Source organism: Cryptococcus neoformans, assembly GCF_000091045.1.
Source record: "Cryptococcus neoformans var. neoformans JEC21 chromosome 4 sequence".
Classification (NCBI taxonomy): Eukaryota; Fungi; Basidiomycota; class Tremellomycetes; order Tremellales; family Cryptococcaceae; genus Cryptococcus; species Cryptococcus deneoformans.
The window spans coordinates 600,303-622,500 of record NC_006686.1 but is presented as its reverse complement, the minus strand read 5'-3'; the positions used below and the strand labels follow the sequence as shown (position 1 = coordinate 622,500).

The 22,198-nt window shown below is 49.8% G+C and overlaps 8 protein-coding genes across 8 annotated transcripts in view; 3 read left to right on the top strand and 5 right to left on the bottom strand.

Moving 5' to 3' along the window:
- Positions 1-659, bottom strand: part of CND02330 (transferase, putative) — a 3,033-nt gene extending 2,374 nt beyond the window's left edge. Inside the window, exons 1-4 of the mRNA XM_570434.2 lie at positions 372-659; positions 222-319; positions 66-160; positions 1-19 (exon numbers count right to left, since the gene is read on the bottom strand). The exon at positions 1-19 is cut by the window's left edge and continues 78 nt beyond it. Of these exons, the coding sequence (XP_570434.1) occupies positions 1-19; positions 66-160; positions 222-319; positions 372-655 (496 nt within the window). The 5' untranslated portion in view covers positions 656-659. The remainder of the gene's footprint in view (positions 20-65; positions 161-221; positions 320-371) is intronic.
- Positions 660-809: 150 nt separating this feature from the next.
- CND02320 (vacuolar (H+)-ATPase subunit, putative) lies at positions 810-4,021 on the top strand. Its single transcript, XM_570271.2, has 9 exons — positions 810-894; positions 942-1,042; positions 1,090-1,416; positions 1,471-2,423; positions 2,489-2,747; positions 2,818-3,309; positions 3,377-3,453; positions 3,515-3,776; positions 3,851-4,021. The coding sequence occupies exons 1-9, from the start codon at positions 867-869 to the stop codon at positions 3,899-3,901; spliced, it is 2,550 nt and encodes an 849-aa protein (XP_570271.1). The 5' UTR covers positions 810-866; the 3' UTR covers positions 3,902-4,021.
- A 527-nt stretch (positions 4,022-4,548) lies between these two features.
- On the top strand, positions 4,549-8,233 carry CND02310 (hypothetical protein). Its single transcript, XM_024656996.1, has 3 exons — positions 4,549-4,835; positions 4,877-7,091; positions 7,168-8,233. The coding sequence occupies exons 1-3, from the start codon at positions 4,773-4,775 to the stop codon at positions 8,049-8,051; spliced, it is 3,162 nt and encodes a 1,053-aa protein (XP_024512729.1). The 5' UTR covers positions 4,549-4,772; the 3' UTR covers positions 8,052-8,233.
- CND02300 (conserved hypothetical protein) lies at positions 8,209-9,884 on the bottom strand. Its single transcript, XM_570433.2, has 4 exons — positions 9,279-9,884; positions 9,141-9,222; positions 8,612-9,090; positions 8,209-8,553 (listed from the first exon to the last, which is right to left on the bottom strand). The coding sequence occupies exons 1-4, from the start codon at positions 9,854-9,856 to the stop codon at positions 8,310-8,312; spliced, it is 1,383 nt and encodes a 460-aa protein (XP_570433.1). The 5' UTR covers positions 9,857-9,884; the 3' UTR covers positions 8,209-8,309.
- Positions 9,885-10,005: 121 nt separating this feature from the next.
- On the top strand, positions 10,006-11,254 carry CND02290 (conserved hypothetical protein). The gene is made up of 7 exons (XM_570447.2): positions 10,006-10,094; positions 10,157-10,164; positions 10,220-10,256; positions 10,312-10,405; positions 10,467-10,675; positions 10,731-10,894; positions 10,949-11,254. Exons 1-7 carry the CDS (start codon positions 10,091-10,093, stop codon positions 11,087-11,089), a joined length of 657 nt encoding a protein of 218 aa, XP_570447.1. The 5' UTR covers positions 10,006-10,090; the 3' UTR covers positions 11,090-11,254.
- CND02280 (oxidoreductase, putative) lies at positions 11,235-12,659 on the bottom strand. The gene is made up of 5 exons (XM_570275.2): positions 12,458-12,659; positions 12,145-12,407; positions 11,898-12,084; positions 11,482-11,845; positions 11,235-11,428 (listed from the first exon to the last, which is right to left on the bottom strand). Exons 1-5 carry the CDS (start codon positions 12,593-12,595, stop codon positions 11,352-11,354), a joined length of 1,029 nt encoding a protein of 342 aa, XP_570275.2. The 5' UTR covers positions 12,596-12,659; the 3' UTR covers positions 11,235-11,351.
- Positions 12,660-12,731: 72 nt separating this feature from the next.
- On the bottom strand, positions 12,732-16,905 carry CND02270 (conserved hypothetical protein). The gene is made up of 11 exons (XM_024656995.1): positions 16,477-16,905; positions 16,012-16,424; positions 15,350-15,961; positions 15,223-15,303; positions 14,982-15,173; positions 14,145-14,933; positions 14,009-14,098; positions 13,773-13,958; positions 13,589-13,722; positions 13,083-13,529; positions 12,732-13,030 (listed from the first exon to the last, which is right to left on the bottom strand). Exons 1-11 carry the CDS (start codon positions 16,658-16,660, stop codon positions 12,910-12,912), a joined length of 3,249 nt encoding a protein of 1,082 aa, XP_024512725.1. The 5' UTR covers positions 16,661-16,905; the 3' UTR covers positions 12,732-12,909.
- Positions 16,906-17,028: 123 nt separating this feature from the next.
- Positions 17,029-22,187, bottom strand: CND02260 (hypothetical protein). The gene is made up of 4 exons (XM_570293.2): positions 20,339-22,187; positions 18,946-20,276; positions 17,890-18,893; positions 17,029-17,827 (listed from the first exon to the last, which is right to left on the bottom strand). The coding sequence occupies exons 1-4, from the start codon at positions 22,035-22,037 to the stop codon at positions 17,161-17,163; spliced, it is 4,701 nt and encodes a 1,566-aa protein (XP_570293.2). The 5' UTR covers positions 22,038-22,187; the 3' UTR covers positions 17,029-17,160.
- Positions 22,188-22,198: the final 11 nt, after the last annotated feature.

Here is a 22,198-nt window from a genome sequence, read left to right as displayed (position 1 = left end):
GGAAGATCCAAAGCGATATCTACGCGACGTGAGCGATAATGCTATGGGCAAAAGTAATGACTTGCCCTCTTTCGCTTCATTTCTTCACCAGCATGTTGAAGAGAGGCAATGGCCGACTTGTTGTTTGAACGATTGATGAAGACGGTGCCGGACATCATCACTGCGAAGGGCGGAGGGTCAGATTACCACGAGACATCATCATGTCGAACGGGACAACATACTAAACCATCCAAGCCCTGGGATCCACTGAATGGACTTTTTAGCCATGATGGCGGCATGTTTGGGGAAGATCCTTCCCAAGTAAAGAATGTCGACGAAGCTGTTCCAAGTTCAACCCCAATGGATGCGCGACACGACAAGGAGGTACACACCTCTGATGATTGCCGACCATGACCATACTCCTACCCTTTTCATTCGCCTTTCCACCACCGTGCTCTCCACTAAGCTCCCAGAGATACTGCTCGCCTTCGACCTGGAATTTCCATCCGAGTATCGTGCCTGCAATACAATAGAAGGTGCGGGCTACGAAGTAGTTTGTGTTGAGTCTGCGGCCTGTGAGTGAGCATACTATGGCGATGAGGACTGCGAGAAAGGAGGTGGAAATGAGGAGTATGGTGTAGAGGGCGAGGTTGAGGTAGTAGATAACCTTCCACATGGCGGATGGACATTCATAGTGAGAGATTTCACTCTTCTTTTCTATACTCCATCCGGTCGGGTGTAGCAAGCTGGTTACGTAACGTACTCACTTACATAACCCCTCCTCGTCACCGTTCTCCCCTTGTGTCGGCACTCACTGCTATTGGGTCAATATTTATACTGCATCTTTACTCCAGCCATACTTCTCGACGGAGACCATTCTGCCAGCCATGGCGACGAATTACCCCTCTCTCTTCCGTGCGTCACCTTCCAGTCACAGCGTTCACCCAACTGACATACCACAGGCTCGGAGGAGATGTCCCTTGTACAGCTGTACATCCCGTCAGAAGTAGCACATGACACTATCTCAGAGCTGGCAGAGATGAGCAATTTCCAGTTCAAGGATGTACGTATGAACTCACATGAAAGGATGCATAGCCTGACTCGTCACAGCTCAACCCTTCGTTGACTTCCTTCCAACGACCTTTTACTCCACGTCTACGTCGTCTCGCCGAGATGGCTCGACGTCTTCGTTTCTTCCGCTCGCAAATCACATCTCTCTCCCCTCCGCTTGGAGTACCACCTCTTGCAGCTGTCCCGCCGTTCACTACCGTAGGCCCGCGTGCTCAGAACGCGTACGATGAACTGGAGGAGAAGCTCAAGGAACACGAGAGGAGGCTGAACGAAATGAACAAGAGTTGGGAAGAATTAGGTAGGAGGAAGAGCGAACTGGAGGAGAACAAGTGTGTCTTGAAGGAAACCGCTGGGTTCTTTGACGAGGTAAGTGCTCATTTGTTCAATCGGATGGGATAAGCGGCTAAACCGCTTAATAAGGCCGGCCATCGCCATACCGAGATTCGAACGTCAATGGAGGACAGCAGCGACGCCGCTCCTCTGCTTGAGCATGCTGCCGAGTATGGAACACTCCCAGGTGAGAGTGGCTTGTCCGGTTTTGACCTCGAGTTTGTCGCCGGTACTATTGATCGTGCCCGAATGCCCACATTTGAGCGTATTCTCTGGCGAGTCTTGAGGGGTAACCTCTACATGAACTACTCTGAAATTGAGGAGCCCTTTGTCGATACTGTCTCTGGGAAGGAGACTTTCAAGGATGTTTTCATCATTTTCGCTCATGGTCAAGAGCTTCTCGCCAAGATTCGCAAGGTCGCCGAATCCATGGGTGGCACGCTCTACAACATTGATTCCGCTACCGACAAGCGATCCGACGCTCTGCGCCAAGTCTCTGCGCGCCTTGAAGATGTTGATAATGTCCTGTACAATATGGGTCAAACCCGTCGTGTAGAGCTCAGCAAAATCGCTGAATCCCTCGAGGCGTGGACTGACGCTGTCATGCGCGAAGAGGAAATCTACAAGACGCTCAACTTGTTGAGCTATGACCAAGGTCGAAAGACCCTTGTCGCTGAAGGCTGGTGTCCTTCTCGAGACATCACCGCTATCCAGCTCGGTTTGCGTCGTGCGATGGATACTGCTGGTACTTCTGTGCCTGCCATCCTCTCAGAGCTCCGTACCCACCAGACTCCTCCCACGTTCCACAGGACCAACAAGTTTACTGAAGGTTTCCAGACTCTAATCGACTCTTATGGTATTGCCACATACCAAGAAGTTAATCCCGGTTTGTATGCTGTCATTACATTCCCATTCTTGTTTGCAGTCATGTTTGGTGATATTGGTCACGGTATTTTGATGTTCTTGACTGCTGCGGCGATGATCTTTTGGGAGAGGCAGATTGCGAAAAATGGTGTCAATGAGAATGTTGAGACATTTTTCTTGTACGTTTTGTATTTCATTTCAGCATCTTTTGTGTTTAAATCTGACACACAAGACATTTATTTAGCGGTCGATACCTAATCGTTCTCATGGGCATCTTTTCTGTCTTTACCGGTTTCATGTACAACGACATCTTTTCCAAGACGCTTCACCTGTGGCAATCTGGATGGGAATGGCCTTCCAATTCTACAGGACTTATCGAGGCAGAGCCAACGGGAAACATTTATCCCTTTGGCATGGACCCCATGTGGCACGGTTCGGATAATGCCTTGATCTTTAACAATTCTTACAAGATGAAAATGTCAATCATCCTTGGTGTCATCCATGTAAGTTTCCTTTTCTATACGCGTCACTGGGAACGGGGTACACACTGACAAATCTCGTACTTTTGTCTAGATGACTTTTGCAATCTGTCTCCAAGTGCCGAACCACATTCATTTCAAGAAACCGCTCAACATTTATGCCGAATTCATCCCTCAGATGCTCTTCTTCCACTCGATTTTTGGTTACCTCGTCGTTTGCATCATCTACAAGTGGTCTGTCGACTGGTCTCAATCTGTCACTAGCCCGCCGGGATTGCTCAACATGTTGATTTACATGTTCCTTTCCCCGGGGACTATCGAGCCTGGGACTCAGCTATACGCTGGGCAAGGCTTCATCCAGGTCGTCCTCCTCCTCATCGCCCTTGTCTGTGTTCCGTGGATGCTTGCGCTGAAGCCATATATGCTCTGGAAGGAGCACCAACGTATCGTCGCTCAGGGCTATCAAGGGTTGCAGGGACAGGATAATGGGGGGATGCACGGAAGGGACTCTATTGGTGCAGAAAGCCGGGCGGAGGAAGAGGAGGAAGTTGGTATGGCTGTAGCAGAGAGTTCTGACGAGGAACATGTGAGTAAATGAATGTTGGGATTTGAGCTTTAGTTTTGAGCTAATCAATGTCATTTATGTGATTCAGCCATTTGAGATGGGAGATATTATTGTGCATCAGGTCATTCATACGATCGAGTTTTGTCTTGGTTGTATCTCGAACACGTAAGTGTTTATCGTTTTGCATTTCAATGTCGAGTCTTCGAGTTTATAATCGCCGTCATAGTGCTTCCTACCTCCGACTCTGGGCGCTTTCCCTTGCCCACGCACAACTGTCAGAGGTGCTTTGGTCCATGACCCTGCAACTTGCGTTTGACTTTAACGGCGGGCTGATTTCCCGCGCCGTCTTCTTGTTCGTCATGTTTGCGGTGTGGTTTGGGGGTACGGTCGGTATCTTGTGTGTCATGGAAGGTTTGTCCGCGTTTTTGCACGCTTTGAGGTTGCACTGGGTCGAAGCGAATGGAAAGCATTACATGGCTGGAGGCTATGTGAGTATCTGTTCTTTTTGTGTTGTTGTTGTTGTCATCAAGAGATTGCAAGTGACTGATGGTTTTGGATGCAGCCGTTTACCCCGCTCAGCTTTGCTACTATCGGTCAAGAGGAGGATATTTAGGATTGTTTATGAAGGTGTTTGGAGGTGGAATACGAAGGTGTTTGGAGGTGGAATACGAAGGTGTTTGGAGGTGGAATACGAAGGTGTTTGGAGGTGGAATGCGAATGAATCAAGTGTTTGGAACGTGTATCGAGATAGTAATGGTTGCTGAACTGCGATACATCAAGCCAGTGTTCTAGTCGTTGAGCTACAGCAAGATTCCTCTGTGTAGTAGATTATTGACGAAAAAGGGGGTTTCGCGGGCGGCGAGTGACGGGCGCCGAGGATTTCATGACAGATGGCTGATGATTGGTGATGATGACGGGTGGTGACTGATATTGAAGTGTTGGTGCCGGAAAAGACGCGTCGTCTCGTTCCTGAGCGAGGCTGAGACAGGGTCCCTGCGCCGTCCGTTCGAATGTCGAATGTATCGCTGCGAATGGGACGCATATTACTATACCTTATCTAGGGATAGCTGACCCAGTGCGTACGCTATGGACAGAAGAGCAGGGAGGAAAGACAAAGAGACAAGGAACGGGTACGAGCCCGAGTTGAATTAAATAGCAGGGTGCGGGGATTAAGCTTCCATGTTCCCTGCGCATGTTCCTGGGTTGTTGTGGGATGAAGACGCGTCTCTCCTTGAACAGCACATAATATCCATCGCCGCCGCTGCACCGTCACCAACCGCCTCTTCACACCCTCCTCCCTCGACCGGCGTGCCTACTCTCTGCTCCCTCCGCGCACGCCTGTTGCACACCCACCCTCCTGAGCCCGCGTGCCGGCGTGAAACACGTGGGGCTCGCGTACTAGGCTGTTTGTTTGTTCGCAGACGCCCAGCGACGCACGCGCCTTGTCCGTGTCCCGCATTCTTTCGCAGCTCCCTCCCCCGCCGATGTCTCCCCCCGCGGCGCTCGCAGACAGGAGGGCCCACAGACTCGCCCCGGCAACCAAAAAGGTACGCCGCCCCCGTCACCCGCACGTGCTCACACCCCACAGCCCAGGATGCCGCTCACCACAGAACCCAGCCTCAACGCCCGCGGCACAGCGGCCCACGACCGGACGGACGGCAGGCGCAGGGCGAAGCAGGTCCGCGACGACACGCCCACCGCCCCCGCCCAGGCCCACAGACACAGCGCAGCGAGCCACGCCCACAGACGGCAGAGGTCCTCCATCGCGCTGCCTTCTGGCGCGGTGTCGCAGGCGCCGGTAAGGCCGTCCGTCGTGGGTGTCTATGGAGACCAGCCTGAACAGACCGCCACGACTCCTCCAACGCCCATGCTGGAAAAATCCCCTATTCCGCAAGAGGACGAGCAGGAGCAAGGTAAAGGACACGACGGGGAGTATGAACACGTCGCTGCGCGACTATCCGCCTTCTCCTTTGCGTCCAAGCCTGCAGCAGGGCCGTTTCCGCCCCAACGTCGTCAGCCAGCCAGGCTGGGCTCCCAGTCCATATTAGGACATGAACTTGTGTCCTCGCCTCTTTCGTCCCCAACATCTCCACGCCGCTTCTCAAACACCTCTTCGAGACCACCCAGTCTCCTACTGGCTCGTCCACCTTCCAATGCACTCTCCCCTCCCAGATCAGCCGCTGGTCCTTCATCACCTCCTGCGCAAACAAAGAAGAAGCGACACTCCCACACCCGCTCAAATTCCATCTCTTTACCAAACATCAAACTCCAAAATGCTGCCTCCCGTCCCAGCTCTTTCAACGTTCTCCACTCTCCATCCGTTGGCTCTCCCGTCTCTCCCACCTCGCCCCATGGTGAATCAAAACCATCGAGACTGGCAGGGCTAAACAGCCAAAGACTCAAGTTTGAACCATCGGGCCGGGGCGCAGAGGCTGAAAAAGAGAAGGAAGAGTCCAGACGTCGAGCTTTGGAAAAGCTTACCGGGTCTGAATCGCGATCAACATCTCCGTTCGTCGAGTCGCCGGTAGCAGAAATTAGTCTTCCTGATTTGGATGACGAAGATTCTTCGTCTGTGGCCTCATCCAACCGTCCGCTTTCGGGTGCTTTCGGCCAACCCACATTTTCATGGTCCAATCAACCGTCCTTCTCGTTTCTCCCCTTGCCATTAGGATCGTCTTCCCCCTCGCCACTCTCCGCATCACCCTTCTCTGGGGCCTCGCCGGCCGATGGGCAGTCAGCCGACACGCCGGAAAGGTGTTCAGGCCAATCTTTCGGCCTTCCCCACGGTTCCTTATCGATGTCCGGTCCTAAAGAAGACCCGCTGGATTACGGGATGGAAGTCAACGATGCGAGCATAGGGAAGAGGCCGACGATGAATAGGCAATTGAGTGCTTTGCAAGAAGTTGACGAGTCGGAAGAAGACGAAGAGAAAATGCTGGGAAACGTACAGGAAGAAGCGGAGGAAGAGGATACAGCTGCACCTGTCGTGCCGACCATTCCTCCCGAGAATGCTCCACAAGACCCCGAATCTGCGGTATCCCCTTCAGGCCTGAGGGAGCTTCGTCTGTCTTCAAGTATATCCTCCCCGCGTCATTACAAAACTCCGTCCTCATCGGACAGATACTCCTTTCCCCAATCACTTACTTCCCCTCCACCTTCAGCTGGAAGCATAGGCTCATCCTCACCGACGAAAAGTTATGGTACGATAGGTCGAGGCCGCCCTAACCGATCTAACAGCGACGCTGGCATGTCCAACCACCGTGGCCCAACACCGAAAAGAACCACGTCAAACGCGGGCTCTAGAGGGTCAATTTCATATAAAAAAGATGCCTCGTCTTCCGGCAGCAAGGAACTCGGAGAGCTTATCGCTAGCCCGTCCCTAACCTCAGGCTCGACAGTCTCAGGGGGGAACAACTCTTCTATAAAGGGAATATGGGCAAATACAGTCACTCGGGGGATGAGGCCCTGTCCCAGAGTGCGCCTGACAGGAGATGCTGGCTCTGGGAGAGTTTTGACCGAGGTTAACGAGATGGAAGAGGAAGGTTCTTTAGAGAGGCGTCGTTCCGCTTCTGCGCGTATCGATCTTGCGCGCTCCTCCATTGAGAGTGGCCGTCCTAGCTCTGAACTTTCTCGAGACTCTCTAGACCGCTCATATTGGAGCGATGTTCAGCTTGATATGGAGCGTGAAAACGAAAGTCTGAGGGATGAGTTGGGTTTTTGGAAAGAAAAGTGTCGTACGTTGGAAGAAAGGCTAGATAGTGAAAGAAAAGAGAGCGTCGTGCTTAGAGAACGTGTCAGAAAGTGTGAGTCTTTTTTATTTTTAAAATCGATTTTTGAAAGACAAAAGAGATGGATTCCCGACTGACGGTGAAAACTTAGTGGGCGATCGTCTCTCAAGCATTTCTTCTCTTCCCACCGAGAGATCCGACATTTATTCCCAGTCTCAACAAGCAGCGGAATCTCGGTTAATAGCACAAATGAGGGAGCAGTTGTTCACTCTTACTGGAAAGCTGCAGCAAGAGCACCGGGCAAAAGAGATGGCATTGGTCAAGCTGAACGATTTGCGTGGCCACGTAGCAGCCCAAGGTCATCATCAGCTTACAGGACGCACGGAGCAAGATGAGGATTCCGGTGATGAGATTCTCTTATCCAGATCAGCGACCTCACGGGAGACTACGCCGAGTCTGACCCCTCCTCAAACCGACCTTCCTACGTCCCCCGCTCTTGCCTCCCCCAAGCCCTTTACCATCGACAAGGTTGACGATTCCGAATCGTCTATTTCCAAACGCTTTACCCCCGATTTCACTCGTCTCAAGTCTTGGGGATTCCCCGCCACACCTCCTACTGGAAGTGACAACGTTCCTGATAGCAAGGAGAAGAAGCGCGAATCCTTTTTTGGTTTATCGAATCCCCTCAGGAGAGCGTCATCAGACGATGGACCGAGAATTAGCGAGGGGATCGATTTGCCGCCTTTTGTGGTTGACGAAAATACCCCAGGTGTCTTTCCAGCTTTGGTGGCTGGAGACCTTCCTACTCTTGGTGGTGGTGTCAATGTCAGAGCGGTGTCGGACCCTACCAGCTTGCAAAGCTATGGCAGGGATACCTTATCAGATCTACCCGGTATCGGGCCCGCACAGTTTAGAATACCCACCATCACCGTCAATGATGGTGGTGCGTTTCGTGCGGCTGGGGTAATGTGCAGCGGAATACTTGATTTCAGAAAGGGGTGCAGATGCTGTGTGGGAGATGTTGTCGAAGTGTAAAAATGTGAGCGTGGAATAGCGTATTTGTGAATAAATAGTATAATAATTTCAGAGAGGGGTAAAAGAACCCATACATCATGGGACCAGGATGCTAGACGGACGATAGGTGATTAGAGCAGACAAAAATCATCTTGTTGATAATATAATACATTACAGAGCCTATCCATTTTATATCTGCATCTCTATCTATGTACAGTTGGTCTGCCTAGGACAGGGCTTACATAATAAATTGAACCATATGGGAGTTTACACAAGTGCCTACCGCTTCTTGTAAACACAAGCTCTCAAGATTTCTTCCCCCTTGCGTACCCTTTCCTCCCATCCTTCCTGACCTTTGACAGGTCCCAGAGGGACTTCAGAGTTCTTTGTGAAACGGAAAAGAGTAAAGTGTGTCGATGGCTGAGACTCCTCCTCAAGCTCGAAACCAAACGATTCAACGGTGGAAACAAAAGCTTCTGTGGAAGTGAACCGAGAGGTCACTTCAGCCACATGGAAAGTACCTCTGTAGCAAATAATTAAATTGTTGTCCCTGCAAGGAGATCTGAAGAAAATACACTTACCCCTGCTTCAGAATCCTACAGGCCTCGCTGATGCCTCCAACCCAGTTGGTCCCCATCAAACTCAGGCAACAAACTACGGCATCCACGATCTCAGATGATGCCACATCCCTCTTCCTGCTACCCTTCTTCTTGTTCTTCCTCTTCCCCTTTCCTTCGCTCTCCTCAGTAGCAGAAACACCGTAGTCCAATCCACCAGGTCGGCCAGGCAAAGGAACCTTTTCCAAAAAATCTGCTTCAACTACCCATCCGCCGGCCGCATTGCTTTCTGTTGTCTCAGCTCCAAGAACGCCATTGTCCCCCACCAAGTCAAAACTCATTACAATTTTCCCTTGAGGTACAAGAGCTCGTGCCAAGCCAGCATCACCACAGCCTAAATCGGCAATGACAGTGCCAGACGGAAGAGAAGAGAGGAGGTTGATCATGTGAGGGAGAGGAGGGGAGGGCCAGGCTGAAGTGAGAAGACGATGTGTCTGGTGGTACTGCAAATAAAATTAGCTTTGAAACAGACGATGCCGTATATCAGACTGACATCGGCAAATATCTTGGGATCTTTTCTCATCATTGCCAAAGCTTCAGTGGAAGGCGTTGAGTACAGTTGTTCGTTGATCCATCTATCATGCAAGGTACGTTAGCCTGGCACTGTAGAACAAGTTGGCAGGGTACCCGCCTGAACCTGGCGCCTTCCAGCTTGGCCTGCATATCCTTTTGCATCTCCGTAAGGTTTCCCTCCCCACCGACCTTGAGCTTGGTGCCCTTTGATGGAGGAGGTATCGGGATGGGCAGCTGGACAGGCTCCAGTTTGAAGCCCGGAGTGATCTTGTTAGCCTTTGATTTCTTGGAGGGAGGTGTATCTGTCTGATTCTGTTTTGCGGCTTGGTTCAGCTTGGCTTGGTCCGACTTGGGCGTGGGCTTGGGCTTGGGCTTGTCGCCTTTTGCTCTGGGTGTGCTGTGCACTATCTCCTCGTCGTTGACCTGTCTGCTCTTGTTTTTCTTATTCCTTTTCTTCCCGACTACGCCCATGCTTTCTTTTCCTTCTTCCTTTCCAATCGCCTCTCCTCCCTCAAACTTTCTCATGAGTTTCTCAAAGTTGGCATCAGCCTGCTTTACTTGCTGGGCCTGCCCTAAACCGGCGTTCGCGTCTGAATGCTTGCGCTTGTTGGTCTTTTTGCCTCCCTTGCCTGCTGAAGCGAGTGTGGGAGAAATTTTGGATACTCCTGATTCGAATGCTGAGGGGAACAAGGACATTGCCACGATAGCTTTCAGTGTGCTGTATATCGAGAAAGTCAAGTATACTGCGAAAAGTTGCCGAAAGAGATGATGAGCCTCCACCTCCGTGAAATTTGGTCCCGCTCTTCATACGCCCGCCTTCGACGGATCCTTCGTTTGTTCGCTTACTCCGACGTTTTCCTCTTGCATCCTTCGTTCATTTTCAATCGTCCATATCCCAGGAGCAAAAATAAGCAGCGCACGAGAGTAACTATGGGTAGGCACAGCTCCACTGTTTGTATTGCTCAACGTCAGTGCTGACTTCTTCTCTGAATGCAGATTACCAAGTAAGCAGCAGCTGTCTGTTTTCCTTATCAATAAAACGTACTGACCCGTTTGCAGAATCGAGCAGGTGCAAACAAGGGTAGTGGTGGTGTCGGTGAGTGTTGTGCATTCGTCAAAATGCGAAGCGTTATTGATGTATTTCTCTGTAGCTGGTGCATCCGAGACAGCAGTGGACAGGAGAGAACGTCTTCGAAAACTTGCTTTGGAGACTATTGACTTGGCCAAAGATCCCTATATCCTTAGGTCAGTGCTTGTGCTTGTTACGATGTCAAATTATTGTTTTCTGACATTCTGTCATTCATAGGACCCATCTCGGTACATTAGAATGCCGTCTTTGTCTCACTCTTCACGTCAACGAGGGTTCTTACCTTGCCCACACTCAAGGAAAGAAACATCAAACAAACCTTGCTAGGCGTGCAGCCAAGGACAACAAGGATCAGACATTAATGATCCAAGCTCCCACAGCCGCGCAACAAGTGAAGAAGAAAGTGTTTGTTAAGATTGGAAGACCTGGTAAGTCGGTTTCGACGTCCAATCTTGCCTCTCAGGAGTCTGATTCACGGCCCAGGATACAAAATCATCAAAATTCGAGAGCCTGTCAGTCAAAGGATGGGTTTATTATTCACTGTGTCTTTACCTGAGATAAAAGCGGGAGAGAGGCCAAGAAGGAGGTTCATGTCTGCTTTTGAACAACGGCGAGAGATTCCCAATAAAGCTTTCCAGTACTTAGTTGTGAGTTCTACTCAATCGGACATTTCTTCCGCCCTACTAAACTATAGGTTGTAGTTGGCAGCCGAGCCATACGAGACCATAGCATTTGCCATCCCCTCAAAAGAGATGGTTGACGTTGATGAAGACCCGGAGTCGACATGGGAGCACTGGGATGCCGACGAGAAGGTTTACAGTTGTCAATTCTTGTATAAATAAATGCTGGGATATGATTGTCATATTGTATGATTATTATGCAGCATCCGCTTGACTTGACTAGGGGATGTGAGTAAGGCGGTACGCAAGTTTCATGATGGAAACGTCAAGAAATCTGAAAGGACCATGCTGAAACGAATATTTAATGCACTGATGCATGGGGCGACAAAATACAGTTGGACAGTGACTATGGAACTTCTACTACCACAATTGCTAAACACTCATTATCGTTTCGATATTATTTATTATTTTTTCTTAATGGTGTCTAACCAAGCCACTGGCCGTTGTTGAGGTGCAAGAAATGGCCAGTCATAGCATTTGCGTCAGATGAAGCAAGGAATACTGAGAAATATCAGATCCGTTCGCATAGCGCAGTTCAACAACGTCAAACTCACCGTATGCCGGACCCATCTCAGCGGGCATAGAAGCTCGACCGTGTAAGGGAGGGCCGCCGACAGACCATCCCTCCATGTTGTCAGGAGGCCTAGAAGCTGGCTGCAAAGGAGTATAAACGGGGCCAGGGCAGACACCGTTTACCCGGATACCCTGGGGGGCGAGTTGCACAGCCAATGACCTGGTATAGGAGACGATGGCTCCCTTGGTGGAAGCATAATCGACCATAGCAACTGATCCTTTGAAGGCGGTAACAGAAGAGGTGTTGATGATCGTTGATCCTCGCTTGAGATGAGGAACTGCGGCTTTAGTGAGGGCAAACATGGCAAGAATGTTGCTTCTGAATGTGCTTTCCACGTTTTCAAGCTATTGAAATATCCAGTCAGCTTAGCAAACCAAGAGACGGGCCTAAATCTACCTCGATTTCTGCGATGGACTGGGACATGATTTGCTTACTGGCATTGTTCACCAGGATATCCAGCTTGCCAAATTTGTCCATGTGCTGCTTGACGACATCTGCTGCGAGGTCGGCCTGCATAAGGTCATGAGCGATTGTAAGACATTGCTGTCCGTCTTGTTCGATAGCCTTTTTAACTCGCTGGGCACTACGCACGGTATGCGTAAGCTAGGAAATCTAAATAAGGCTTATGAACTTCTTAACGTACTCTTGTTCCTCCTCAGGAAGGTATACGATGGTTACATCTGCACCTTCGCGGGCGAACATTTGGGCTGCAGCTCTGCCAATACCAGAATCGCCACCAGTAACGATGGCCTTCTTGCCCTTCAGCTTCCCACTTCCAGTGTATTCCTTCAAGTATGGTTTGCCGTCATCGTCCCAGGTTTCCAGTTTGGTAAACTCCGCAAGAGGATCCATGTCCACATCCTTGCCTGGAAGACTCTGGTGCTGGGCTTTGATATCGGTAAGCTCCTGCGAGGCGATCAATTGGTACCCTGTAGACTGGGACTGGAAAAACTGACGGGGTAAGCGGTGATGATTTTAGGCTGATCGTCTCCCATTGTAAGTGGTGTTGTTCTGAAATGTCTTGTGGTGAGGATAGGGCGGATGAGACGGGAAGTCTTTGTGAGCTTTGTGAATAGCGGCGGTCTTAGAAGCATGGCGATGGATAATATGCAGCACGAATTATATACCGCTCTGGGAAGAGAAAGTTATAAGTATAGAGACGGGGCTGACGTCAGTGGAGTCAGAGAGTGGAGGCAAAGGATGACTTCAGGCCGATTCAACAAGTGCGGTCCCCCCCCTCGCAAGGAGATGTCATTTTCTCGTTTCCATTAATTACTTTATAGCCCATACCGTCATTACCACCATACGTACGCAATCCAAGAAACAAAAGGGAAAAGCATCATATTATATGTACACCGAACCCATATGATGTAGTAGTAGTATAATAATAGGAAAAATAAACAGCTCATCACCACGGCGTCCTCCCCGCTCGTTCGTCGTATCCAGGTAACAAATGCGCCGCACTTGCAACCACATTTTCTGCTCGCTGGTTTCTTTTTCTCGCTTCTTGCACTTGCTTCTCCAATTCTCTACAATATCGTTAGCCACGTGCTCGACGGAAGGTATATGGAAGATACATACCTGACCTGTGCCTCCAGCTGCACAGCCCTCTCCTTTCCACCCTGCTTTTCCGTCTTAATCTTCTCCCCTGCGATCCGCAACCTATTTTCGTATTCTTTGACCCGCGCTTCCCACTTGCTCTCAGCCTGACCGTACCTCGTTTGGTACTCTGCCAGCCTTTCCTCCAAACTCGCCAACTGGTTCGACGCCGTTTGAGCTCGCTTTTCGGCCGCGATGGCCCGTTCTGTAAGGGATCGAACTTGGGAGGATGATCCAGAGGCAGTATCAGATTTGAGGGACGAGATCTGAGAATGAAGTTCGTTATTACGAGCTTGAACAGCCTGAAGTTCCCCTTCCTTGATGGCGAACTTGCTTCTCCATTCTCGCTTGGTTAGTTCGAGCTTCTTCACGGCGGCTTCAAATTGGTCCAGTGTACGCCATTTCTCCTCAAGCTGTCGTTTGAGGGACCTACAAGTTGTAAAATATCATTAGCACAATCATAAGATACAGAAATCAAAGGAACCCACGCCATGCGCTGATCCACTGACGCCTCAGTATCCTTTAGCTTCTTCTCAAACTCTGTTCTGACGCTCATCATCGATTTTAACCTCTGCAAAAGAGTATCCCTAAATAGAGCAAAGTTTGCTGGTGTCGTGTGGTGCTAATCACTGTCAGCCTGAACGCTCTCGCCAATATTACAAGTATTCTTACCTCCACCCCCAAGAATTTGTTAACATCTTTGAACACCCGAAGAAGCAGTTCACTTCTCTCCTGTCTTTGAGTCTCAGATTGTTTTTGCAACTGAAATCGCTCTTGCTGAGTTTCGGTGAGAAGAGGTTCAAGCTCTTCGATGCGTTCCCGTAACAGATTGGCTTCACGTTCATGTTGCTTGGCCGTCTATAATATATAGAATTAGCCTTTCCCGATCAATATCACGGCAAACATACTTTTAAGGTCTGATCAAGCTTGTCAGAAATGTTGAGTCTTCCTTGCCTTTCGGAAGACAGTTTATTCTCAATGTCACGTTGTTTGTCAAGCTATCAACTGGTTAACACGATCGTTGATGTCGGACTGTTGACATACCATGGTAGCAAGCTCGATATCCCGATCTCTGAGATTTTCATTTCTCTCCTCCAATTCTCTTTTGGCGATATCCAGCTCATCCTCACACCTCTGCAAGTCTCTCTTGACCCTGTCAATTTCAAGCTCCAATCCAAACCTATTGCTCGTGTGCTCGTCCCCAAGCTTACGGCGCTCGTCCTCAAGGTCGTGCAGCTTTCGTTCAACTTGAGAGAGGTCGCGGTCACGAAGATCTATTCTTTCGCGAGCAGCATCAAGCTCGAATTGAAGACGTGAGGCTTGGGTTTCCTTCTCAGAGAGGGCTTGACGAAGACGTGAATTTTCAGTATCCAGTTCGCGCTTAATACCCTCCCTATCAGATCTCCGCTCTTCCCTCTCTTGACCAAGACGAGTAAGCGCCTCTTCTTTCTCTTCTTGTATTTTTCGTCGAGCTTCTTTGAGAACATTGATCAGATCCTCGTAATGCGCCTTGGCGTTTTCAAACTCCTCATCTGCGCTACGCAAATCAGCGCTAAGATTGGCTTCCCTAGCTCGATGATCCTCCAGCGCTTCCTCCAACTCATACACTCTCTGCCCCAGCTCTTCAATCTCACGATTGGCATCCATCAACTCTGCGTCCTTTTCGACATTGTCACGTTCAATGTTTTTGAGCGTTTCTTCCAACCGGTCGTGAGTGATGGCTTTGGCAGCTTGGAGTTCTTGTATCTCTTCAAGTGCACCTGTGAGATGCTCTTCTCTCTCAAGGAGGGAATCTCTAATCTCCTTTATTTCTTGCTCCCTAGCGTCCAATGCCTGGTCTTGTTAGCATAGATTAAACTGTCCTTTTCTTCTACAACTTACATCCTTCAGCTCGTCAATTTGTGTCCTTGCCTCCAGTACTTCATCCCTCCATTCTTCCGCAACCTGTTGCAATTCTTTTTCGTGCTCTCGGACTTTTGCGTCCAGTTCCGCATTGAGTTCGTCAACTTCACGATCACGATTGTCGAGCTCGAGTTGCGCAGCGGCCACTTTATCTTGGAGTTCATTGAGACGCTATAAAAGGTTATTCGCAGCCTTTTGGATGTTAATCGCAACAACTCACTTCTTCAAGAAGCTCGGCGTCATCTTCAGTCATGACGCCTTTCTTTGCAATTGAAAGGTCGGCCTGCAGAGATGCGTTTTCCTACATTTTTCGTCAGAATTATCAACCTTTCTATAATCGTACGCACCTGTTCGAGCTCCTGCACTTTTTGAGCTAACCGCGCCTCTCTGCCTTTGCCGAGACCAACGCTTTCGCTTAGAGACTTTGCGTCCTTCAACTCTTCCCTCATTCTCTCTATTTCATCATGCGCTCTATCCGCTGCATCCCTAAACCTCTCCAGCTGTTCAATTTGATCCTCGTTAAGGGCTTTCTGATCCTCCAGCTCGGCCTCAAGTTCCTCCGTCCTCTTGCGCCATACGTCTTCGGACGCTTCTGCGTCTTCCAGCTTGCTTCGTAGCTCATTAATGCCATCTGCCCCCATCTCTTCCTGCAATATCTTTATTTCCTGTTCCGCCGCCTTTCTTCTCTCCTTCTCCTGGCCCCACAACTTCTCAAACTCTCTCGCTTCCTGACTTTTCCCGCTTTCTCTGGCAGCAGCCGCCAAGTCTTTATCTTGCTGCATGACCAACTTCTTCAGCTTCTTCAACTCTTTCCCAAGGGTAAGGATTTCCAGCTTGAGTTTGACGTTTTCCTTGAGAGCACCTTCAATGTGTTCGGGAGCCATATTGGATAGACGTTCCTTAAGAAAGTGGTTCTCGAGTTGCAGGTTGAACACCTCTTTTTTAGTCTCTTCCAGTTGCTGAGGGCCCAATAATCAGCAGAGGGACATACAAGATGTTACTGACCTACCTTTTCCTGATCACGCAAAGTCATGGGCCCGTTGAGTTCTCCAGCCGCGACGCTATGCCTCCCATTCCTTGCACTTGTCCCGACCACATAGCCTCTTCCCTTGCCCGCTCCATACTCTTTTTTTGGACTTGCAAGGCTCAAAGCACTCAATATCGCCTCATCATCCGTATCTTCCTCTTTCCCGTACCTGGCTTCTAACGGACCCGATATGTCATCTGATTCAATGGAAGAATTTGAGGTTCGTCGATGTAAGACTCGTGGGCGACGTGGAGCCTGCGTATTTGACAGAGCTGATTGGGAAGATGATTTACGGACAGTAGGGGGGGGCGATACCGTGAGGAGAGCCCCGCGAGGTGGTGAGGAAGTGGAAATGGACTGAAAATGCGATGTTTCGGGAGAGCGACGTCGATTGGCTGTCATGCGTTCATGAGCTTCTTTCCAAGGACGACATCACATGCCCCATACCTTTGGAAGGAGGGTCAGATGATCCAATCTGTTGAACATAACCCTCCTCATCCGATTTGAAGCTTGACCCCAGTGATCCGAGAGATATGTCAGGGAGTGTCTGGCCGTTGGCCATGACAGTTGCGTCGCCCCCTGATGTTGCCGGTGAGGCCATGAGGGCCGCTAGTGTGTTGGACGGAGGCATAGCTGAGTGACGCTCTAATATGAAGATGCGTCTACGAGTGTTAATTTAATAAAGGCCGTTACAAGAGCATTTCTTGGCTCAACAATGGCAACTCAGATGTCGGCCTTGCCGGGGTGGATGTATCGAGCTTCCTTGGCTTCCTGGGTGGATTTTTCTGCGTAATTCAGAAACGTTGGCGTAGAAAGGCCTCAAAGCTGTGATTTGGCCGGTATTAACTGTGAAACAGCGAGCTATGAGGAAAAGAGTTAATGCAGAAATCAAAAGTATAGAAGTGTTGGGCGTTTGAAGAATGGTTGTTTACACCTGTCGCGTCCATCGCGCTGATTGGGAAAATTCCTCGATGCGGAAATACTGGGGGACTTCCTCACGGGCACAACGTTCGTGCATATGCAAGCTGCAGTTATTTATATACAAACTATACAAGACTATGAAGCACAAGCTATATAGAACACATATTCCCAAGTTCGTCGCAATTCGTTATCCACATGATCGTTATGTCTTCAAACTCTCTTCCCTTTTGATCGCACTACGTTCTCGTCTCTACCAACACCCTCTCGTGCTTGGCCATCATCCGGCCCATGCTCGGCACCCGCGTGCAGCAACTTTAGCAATCCTGGCATCAAGCTGTTCTGTCTACAGAGTAGGACTAATTCTTTCCCTGTCCTTGTGTTGACTTTTTCTGATGCCTTGTCCATGTCCTTTTCTCCTCGTGTGCGCTGGAGAGGGCCCAGCTCATATTCTTCCTTTAGCGCGAATTGTGCGTAGGCGGCACTGATGGATCCAGTGCGTGAACGAGATTCAACATCTTGCTCAGACAGAGCAGTCGCATTCCCTCCAAGTCTGAGAGCCGCATTTTTCTGAGTTGGTTGCGCTGTTTCTTCTGAACATATAAGAGCGTCGCGCAAAACTTGGAATGATACGGCCTCGGCAGTCTGTCTTACGACGTCCCGAGATGAACTCCCCTTCATGGATTTGGCCCTCTTTGTTTCCTTGATATGCTTTTCCAACAGTTCTCTCCATTTCTGACAAGACGCAGAGCTGTTGGTGCTAAAGCAATACTCCCGTTTTAGGCCTCTATGATTGGAGAATGCAATCTGGAATGTATGGCGCATGAAGGCTCGCTCCACAGTAAATTGACGGGTACTACCTAAGCTTCCGTATAATGCCCTGGACAGTACGAAATGTTATTAGATACCATGCAGGTGGGAAAGGCAAGAAATTGGACTTACGCATTATCGCCAACCCTCACAAGCAGCAACGTCTTCATTCCGAGTGAGGTTCCCTTTAGCTTAAATGATTCCTCTGTTTTATTCGCAAAATCCAGTTCGGGCGGATCAAATTCTAGTCCTTCACCGAGCAATTTGATCCTCAACTTTGTGTCAGGCGCAGGGATGTTGATATATATCTTCTCTGACCAAACATTGTAAGTTAACTTGGTTGAAGTATGAGGCAAAGTGATTACAGCCCAGCGTTCAAAGCGCACTTCGTTCGATGCAAGAGCTTGTGTCAAGCGCATCGAACGGAGAGACGTGTAAATCTGTGACAACAGGTCATGAGGTACCAGACCATGAGGATCCTTGCTCCTGAATGCAGTGATGAACGCCTCTCGGGTGATCACATTATTGGCTGAGGCGAAACCAAAGGTTGAATAGAGCGCGTCATTGAATTTCATTATAGTCAGGACGAGCTCGATAGCAAGCTCCTGATTATAGGTAAGATGATCATGATTGGCGACATAGTAGCGCTCCGCAAAGACTTTTAACAAAGTCTCGCAGGATATGTGATCAGTCGGCAATCGCAGAGATAGGAGAAACATGCGTAGCGCATCGTCGACGCGAATATTTCTGAAATGGAATCGGTCAACGAAAGCCCTCGTAAGACCTTCGTTATTTCCGAGTAAAAGACCGACTTGAGTCTTGTCTAGTTCAGAAGTCCTGAGGATCAAACCAGCGAGGGTCGCAAGATCCACTGCGGGGCTGCATTTTTCGACAACGTATCTGCACGCTTCAACTGGATCTTGTTTGAACTTATCCACAAATTGATCGACCACTGGGTGTCGCCCTGATTCGGCAGGTGATTCTCCGTTTGGGGCGGTGACAAGCAGCTTGTCGAGACTGACAATGTTTTTGACGGTGAACTGCGTATCAAGCGTCGCGTGGATATTATGAACAAGGATGGGTTTAGCAATCACCAGCAGATCGGTGAACAGGAAAAGAAAGCGATCTTTCACTATCTGTGTCTCGTGTCAGTAGTATTTTTATCAGCCCAAAAATTACCATACTCACATCAGCGTTGACGACTTGCAGAATCTGAGAGGACATTAGGAATTTTCGAGGAGGATCATCCAACATCTCTGGTCTGGCTGGATGTTCTGGTCCCAGCGCAAGCACTTCATCCATTCTTCTCAAGATGTCTATTGTCTTTTTCGGCAACAATGCCTCTTTGCGCATCTGAACCCTCTCCTGTATCATACCAGGAGCGCTTTCGCCCTCTCTCAAGCGTACCAGAGTAGCAGCTCGAGTTCTGTCCTCATTCATTTCGGGAACTGTCGACACCGTGGGACTGGCTGCATTTGACTTACCGCCTGGGCTCATCGATGATGGTATACTGGGTGTTGAAGAGGTGGGCACAGCCCCCATTGGTGGGCTTGCAAATGGGTCGACACCTGATGAGATGACCATCGCGCCTTGCCCTAGAGGATTTCCCCGGTTTCTCACATCCCCATAACTAATTTTTCGAGACAGGGAGGATCTTGGAGAAGTCAAAGCCTTGGTGAGCCAGTTGCGTTTCGTGACACTTTCCCCAGAAAGCCGCTTGTTCGCCTCGGCTCGAGCAACAAGCGGCAATGCGTAGATATTTTCTGGGGCAGGCGTTCCGCCAGGGGTCAAAACAGAACTGTGTGAGGGGATAACTGAATCGGACACTTGCTGCATCAGTTTGGGCTTCTCTCCAGGGGATTCTTCGAGTCCAGCAGAACGACTTTCCAGATGCTCAATGCCGGGGAAAGGTGACAATTTGGATATGTGTATTCTGGGGTCGTTCAAATTTGCCCGAGGAAGAAGGGATACTTGAGAGGGACCAGAAGAAAGTTGGTGTTGGATGAGATTAGACGAGGAAGCAGTAGCAGAGTTGGCTTGAGATACTGAAAGTGAAGAAACGGAAGGGTGGTGGTTGGCGATTCTATTACTAGCCAATGGCTCACCTTTTGGCCATATCCTAGGGACACTCCCCTGAGAAGGCGCGGCTGATGCACCTGAGCCGCGTCGAGGGGACACTGGTGGGCTGGAACTGGTCATTGAGCTTCGAGATTGGCTGTGCTTCCGCATAGCAGACTTCATTGTCCTCTTCATTTTCGCACCAACACTTTCTGATCTTGCGTGATTTGAGTGATTGGCGGGCGCTTTGGACACTTGATCATCGGTTCTCCCGACTTCTTCCCATGATGACATAGCACTGCCTGTGCTCGGCATACCATATGAGTTGTGAGAATTAGGGGAACGGTAATCACTTTCTGCACCACCTGTCTCAGAGACCTGAGTAGAAAAGATCTCGGAAGTGGAGCTACGCGGCCGATCGATTCTGGCTGATGAAGTCGGAGAGCTGATAAGAGTGGTTTCTGAATTAAATCAGCATGGAGAAGAAACGAGTGATAGTGAACTATCTAATAAAAATACTTACGATGCATCTCTTTTCCAGGAGTCCCCCAGTCACTACCTTCGGCAGCTTCTACAGGCCAATTGACTTCCCCTTGAGAAGTCAGTTGAGCATAGTGCCCTCCAGTACCGCCTGTCACGAACATCATCGAATCCAGCCCCGACAGGATTGATGACCCTCCAGGTGTCGAAGATCCTCCTGGCGAATTGCTACTACCTTGGATGGTAGATGTTGAATCATGCGCTATATGCCGGGTAGGAGTGATGAAGGGGGGATGAGGAGGTAAGAGCGGTGCGTCTAAATCAGGTACGCTTGCCCCAGATGCCTGGCTTTTGGGATGATGGTTCATTGGATTTTGGGGGAGGGTAGGCGTGTTAAGTTGCTCTGTATCCTCTTCCGTTGCTTCGCTTTGAACACTGGGAACAGTCATGGGCGGTACAGGTTCGGAAATAACCCCCACAGCACCTCTCGCCGTGCGACTGGAAAGGCTCCTGCGAAGATGGTCTTCGTATTCGAATTGCGCAGACTGCATTGTTACGCCAGAGACAGGTCTTTCTGGGGCAGAAAGCAGGTTCGATGAAGCTACAGTCGGGGCTTGAATCTGCACACCGCCATCATCATACGTCTTTGAAACAGATGATGTAACTTGGAATTGTTCCTGTTCATCCGTTCCAGGTCGGCCAATGTCATGGGCCTGTCCCTTGCCTATGGGATCGGTAGCTGCCTTCCGTTCTTCCCACAATCTGCGCACTTCTTCCTCTTCTTTTTGTCTAGCAGCGCGTCTCTCCGCTAAACGTTCCACCATCCGTCTGCCTACTGCGCTCCTTCTTTCTTCACCCATATTCGACGAGGAGACAGTAAAACTTCGTTGCAGTCTTGGTCTCGGCTCATCAAACGCTGTAGCTTGATGCCCATCTTGAGCTACAGGTTTAGAAAATTCTGCTCTTCTGCGTGATGGTGTTCTTAACGTTCGATTGGTGTTCGCACCAAGAGTCCCCGCTCGTTGAAGACTCCGCAGCGGCAAATGTAAAGATACATCATCATTCATCGTTGCTCCTTTCCCTCCGGTGAGCTTTGACATAGCTTGGGCTCGAGCTGCCTGAGAATTTGATCTTTGCAATGTCCTAAGCTCGCCCAGAGTCGGGAGCGGGCTTGGTGTATCACGACCTGCCAGAGGCACTTGCTGCTGGAGAGAATTGATACTGCGCGGTGCCAAAGATGGCAAGTAAGGTTGTGCCAGTTGCATGGCATGCCGCTCAGAATTGACCCCGTTTGTTGGAGATGGGTAATCGTTACAGGTCATATTGTGAGATGGAGAAGCCGAAGCTGAGCGCTGCATATGCATGTGATCGACAGAGGGATGAATACTGGCATGGTCGAATGTAATCTGCACCGGTGATGGCGAGAGCATTTCCTGTTCGTCATTTGTGGGTCTTGGAGGTGCATCTGGCCTCGACAGGCTTGATATTTCTACTGATATTGGCAAGATACCAGGACTACCCTCGGCATCACCGCTACTGTCGTCGGTCCGTGCCCCTGCATGTCGTTGAATAGGCCGCCTACCGTCTGCGTTCCGAGGCAGAGAAGCTGCCCGTTTGAGCTTTGCTATAGCCTCTGAGCGTACTTGAGCTTTTGTCTGAGGAGATGCAGGCCTGTCGTCATGTCGAGAGGCTGAGCGCGATGACGGGTGAGAGGCAGGATAGTATTTAGGGGATGTGAACATGACGGAAAAGACGTGGGTACTTTTTGGTGCTGGGAATGAGAGATTGTAGCTCAGGGCATGGGGAGAGTGTTTATATGTCGATCTGGGCAGTTGTACAGAGAGTTTTTGGCGGAAATCAGGAATGGAAAGAGTATAATAATAAAATGTCGGCGTACAGTATA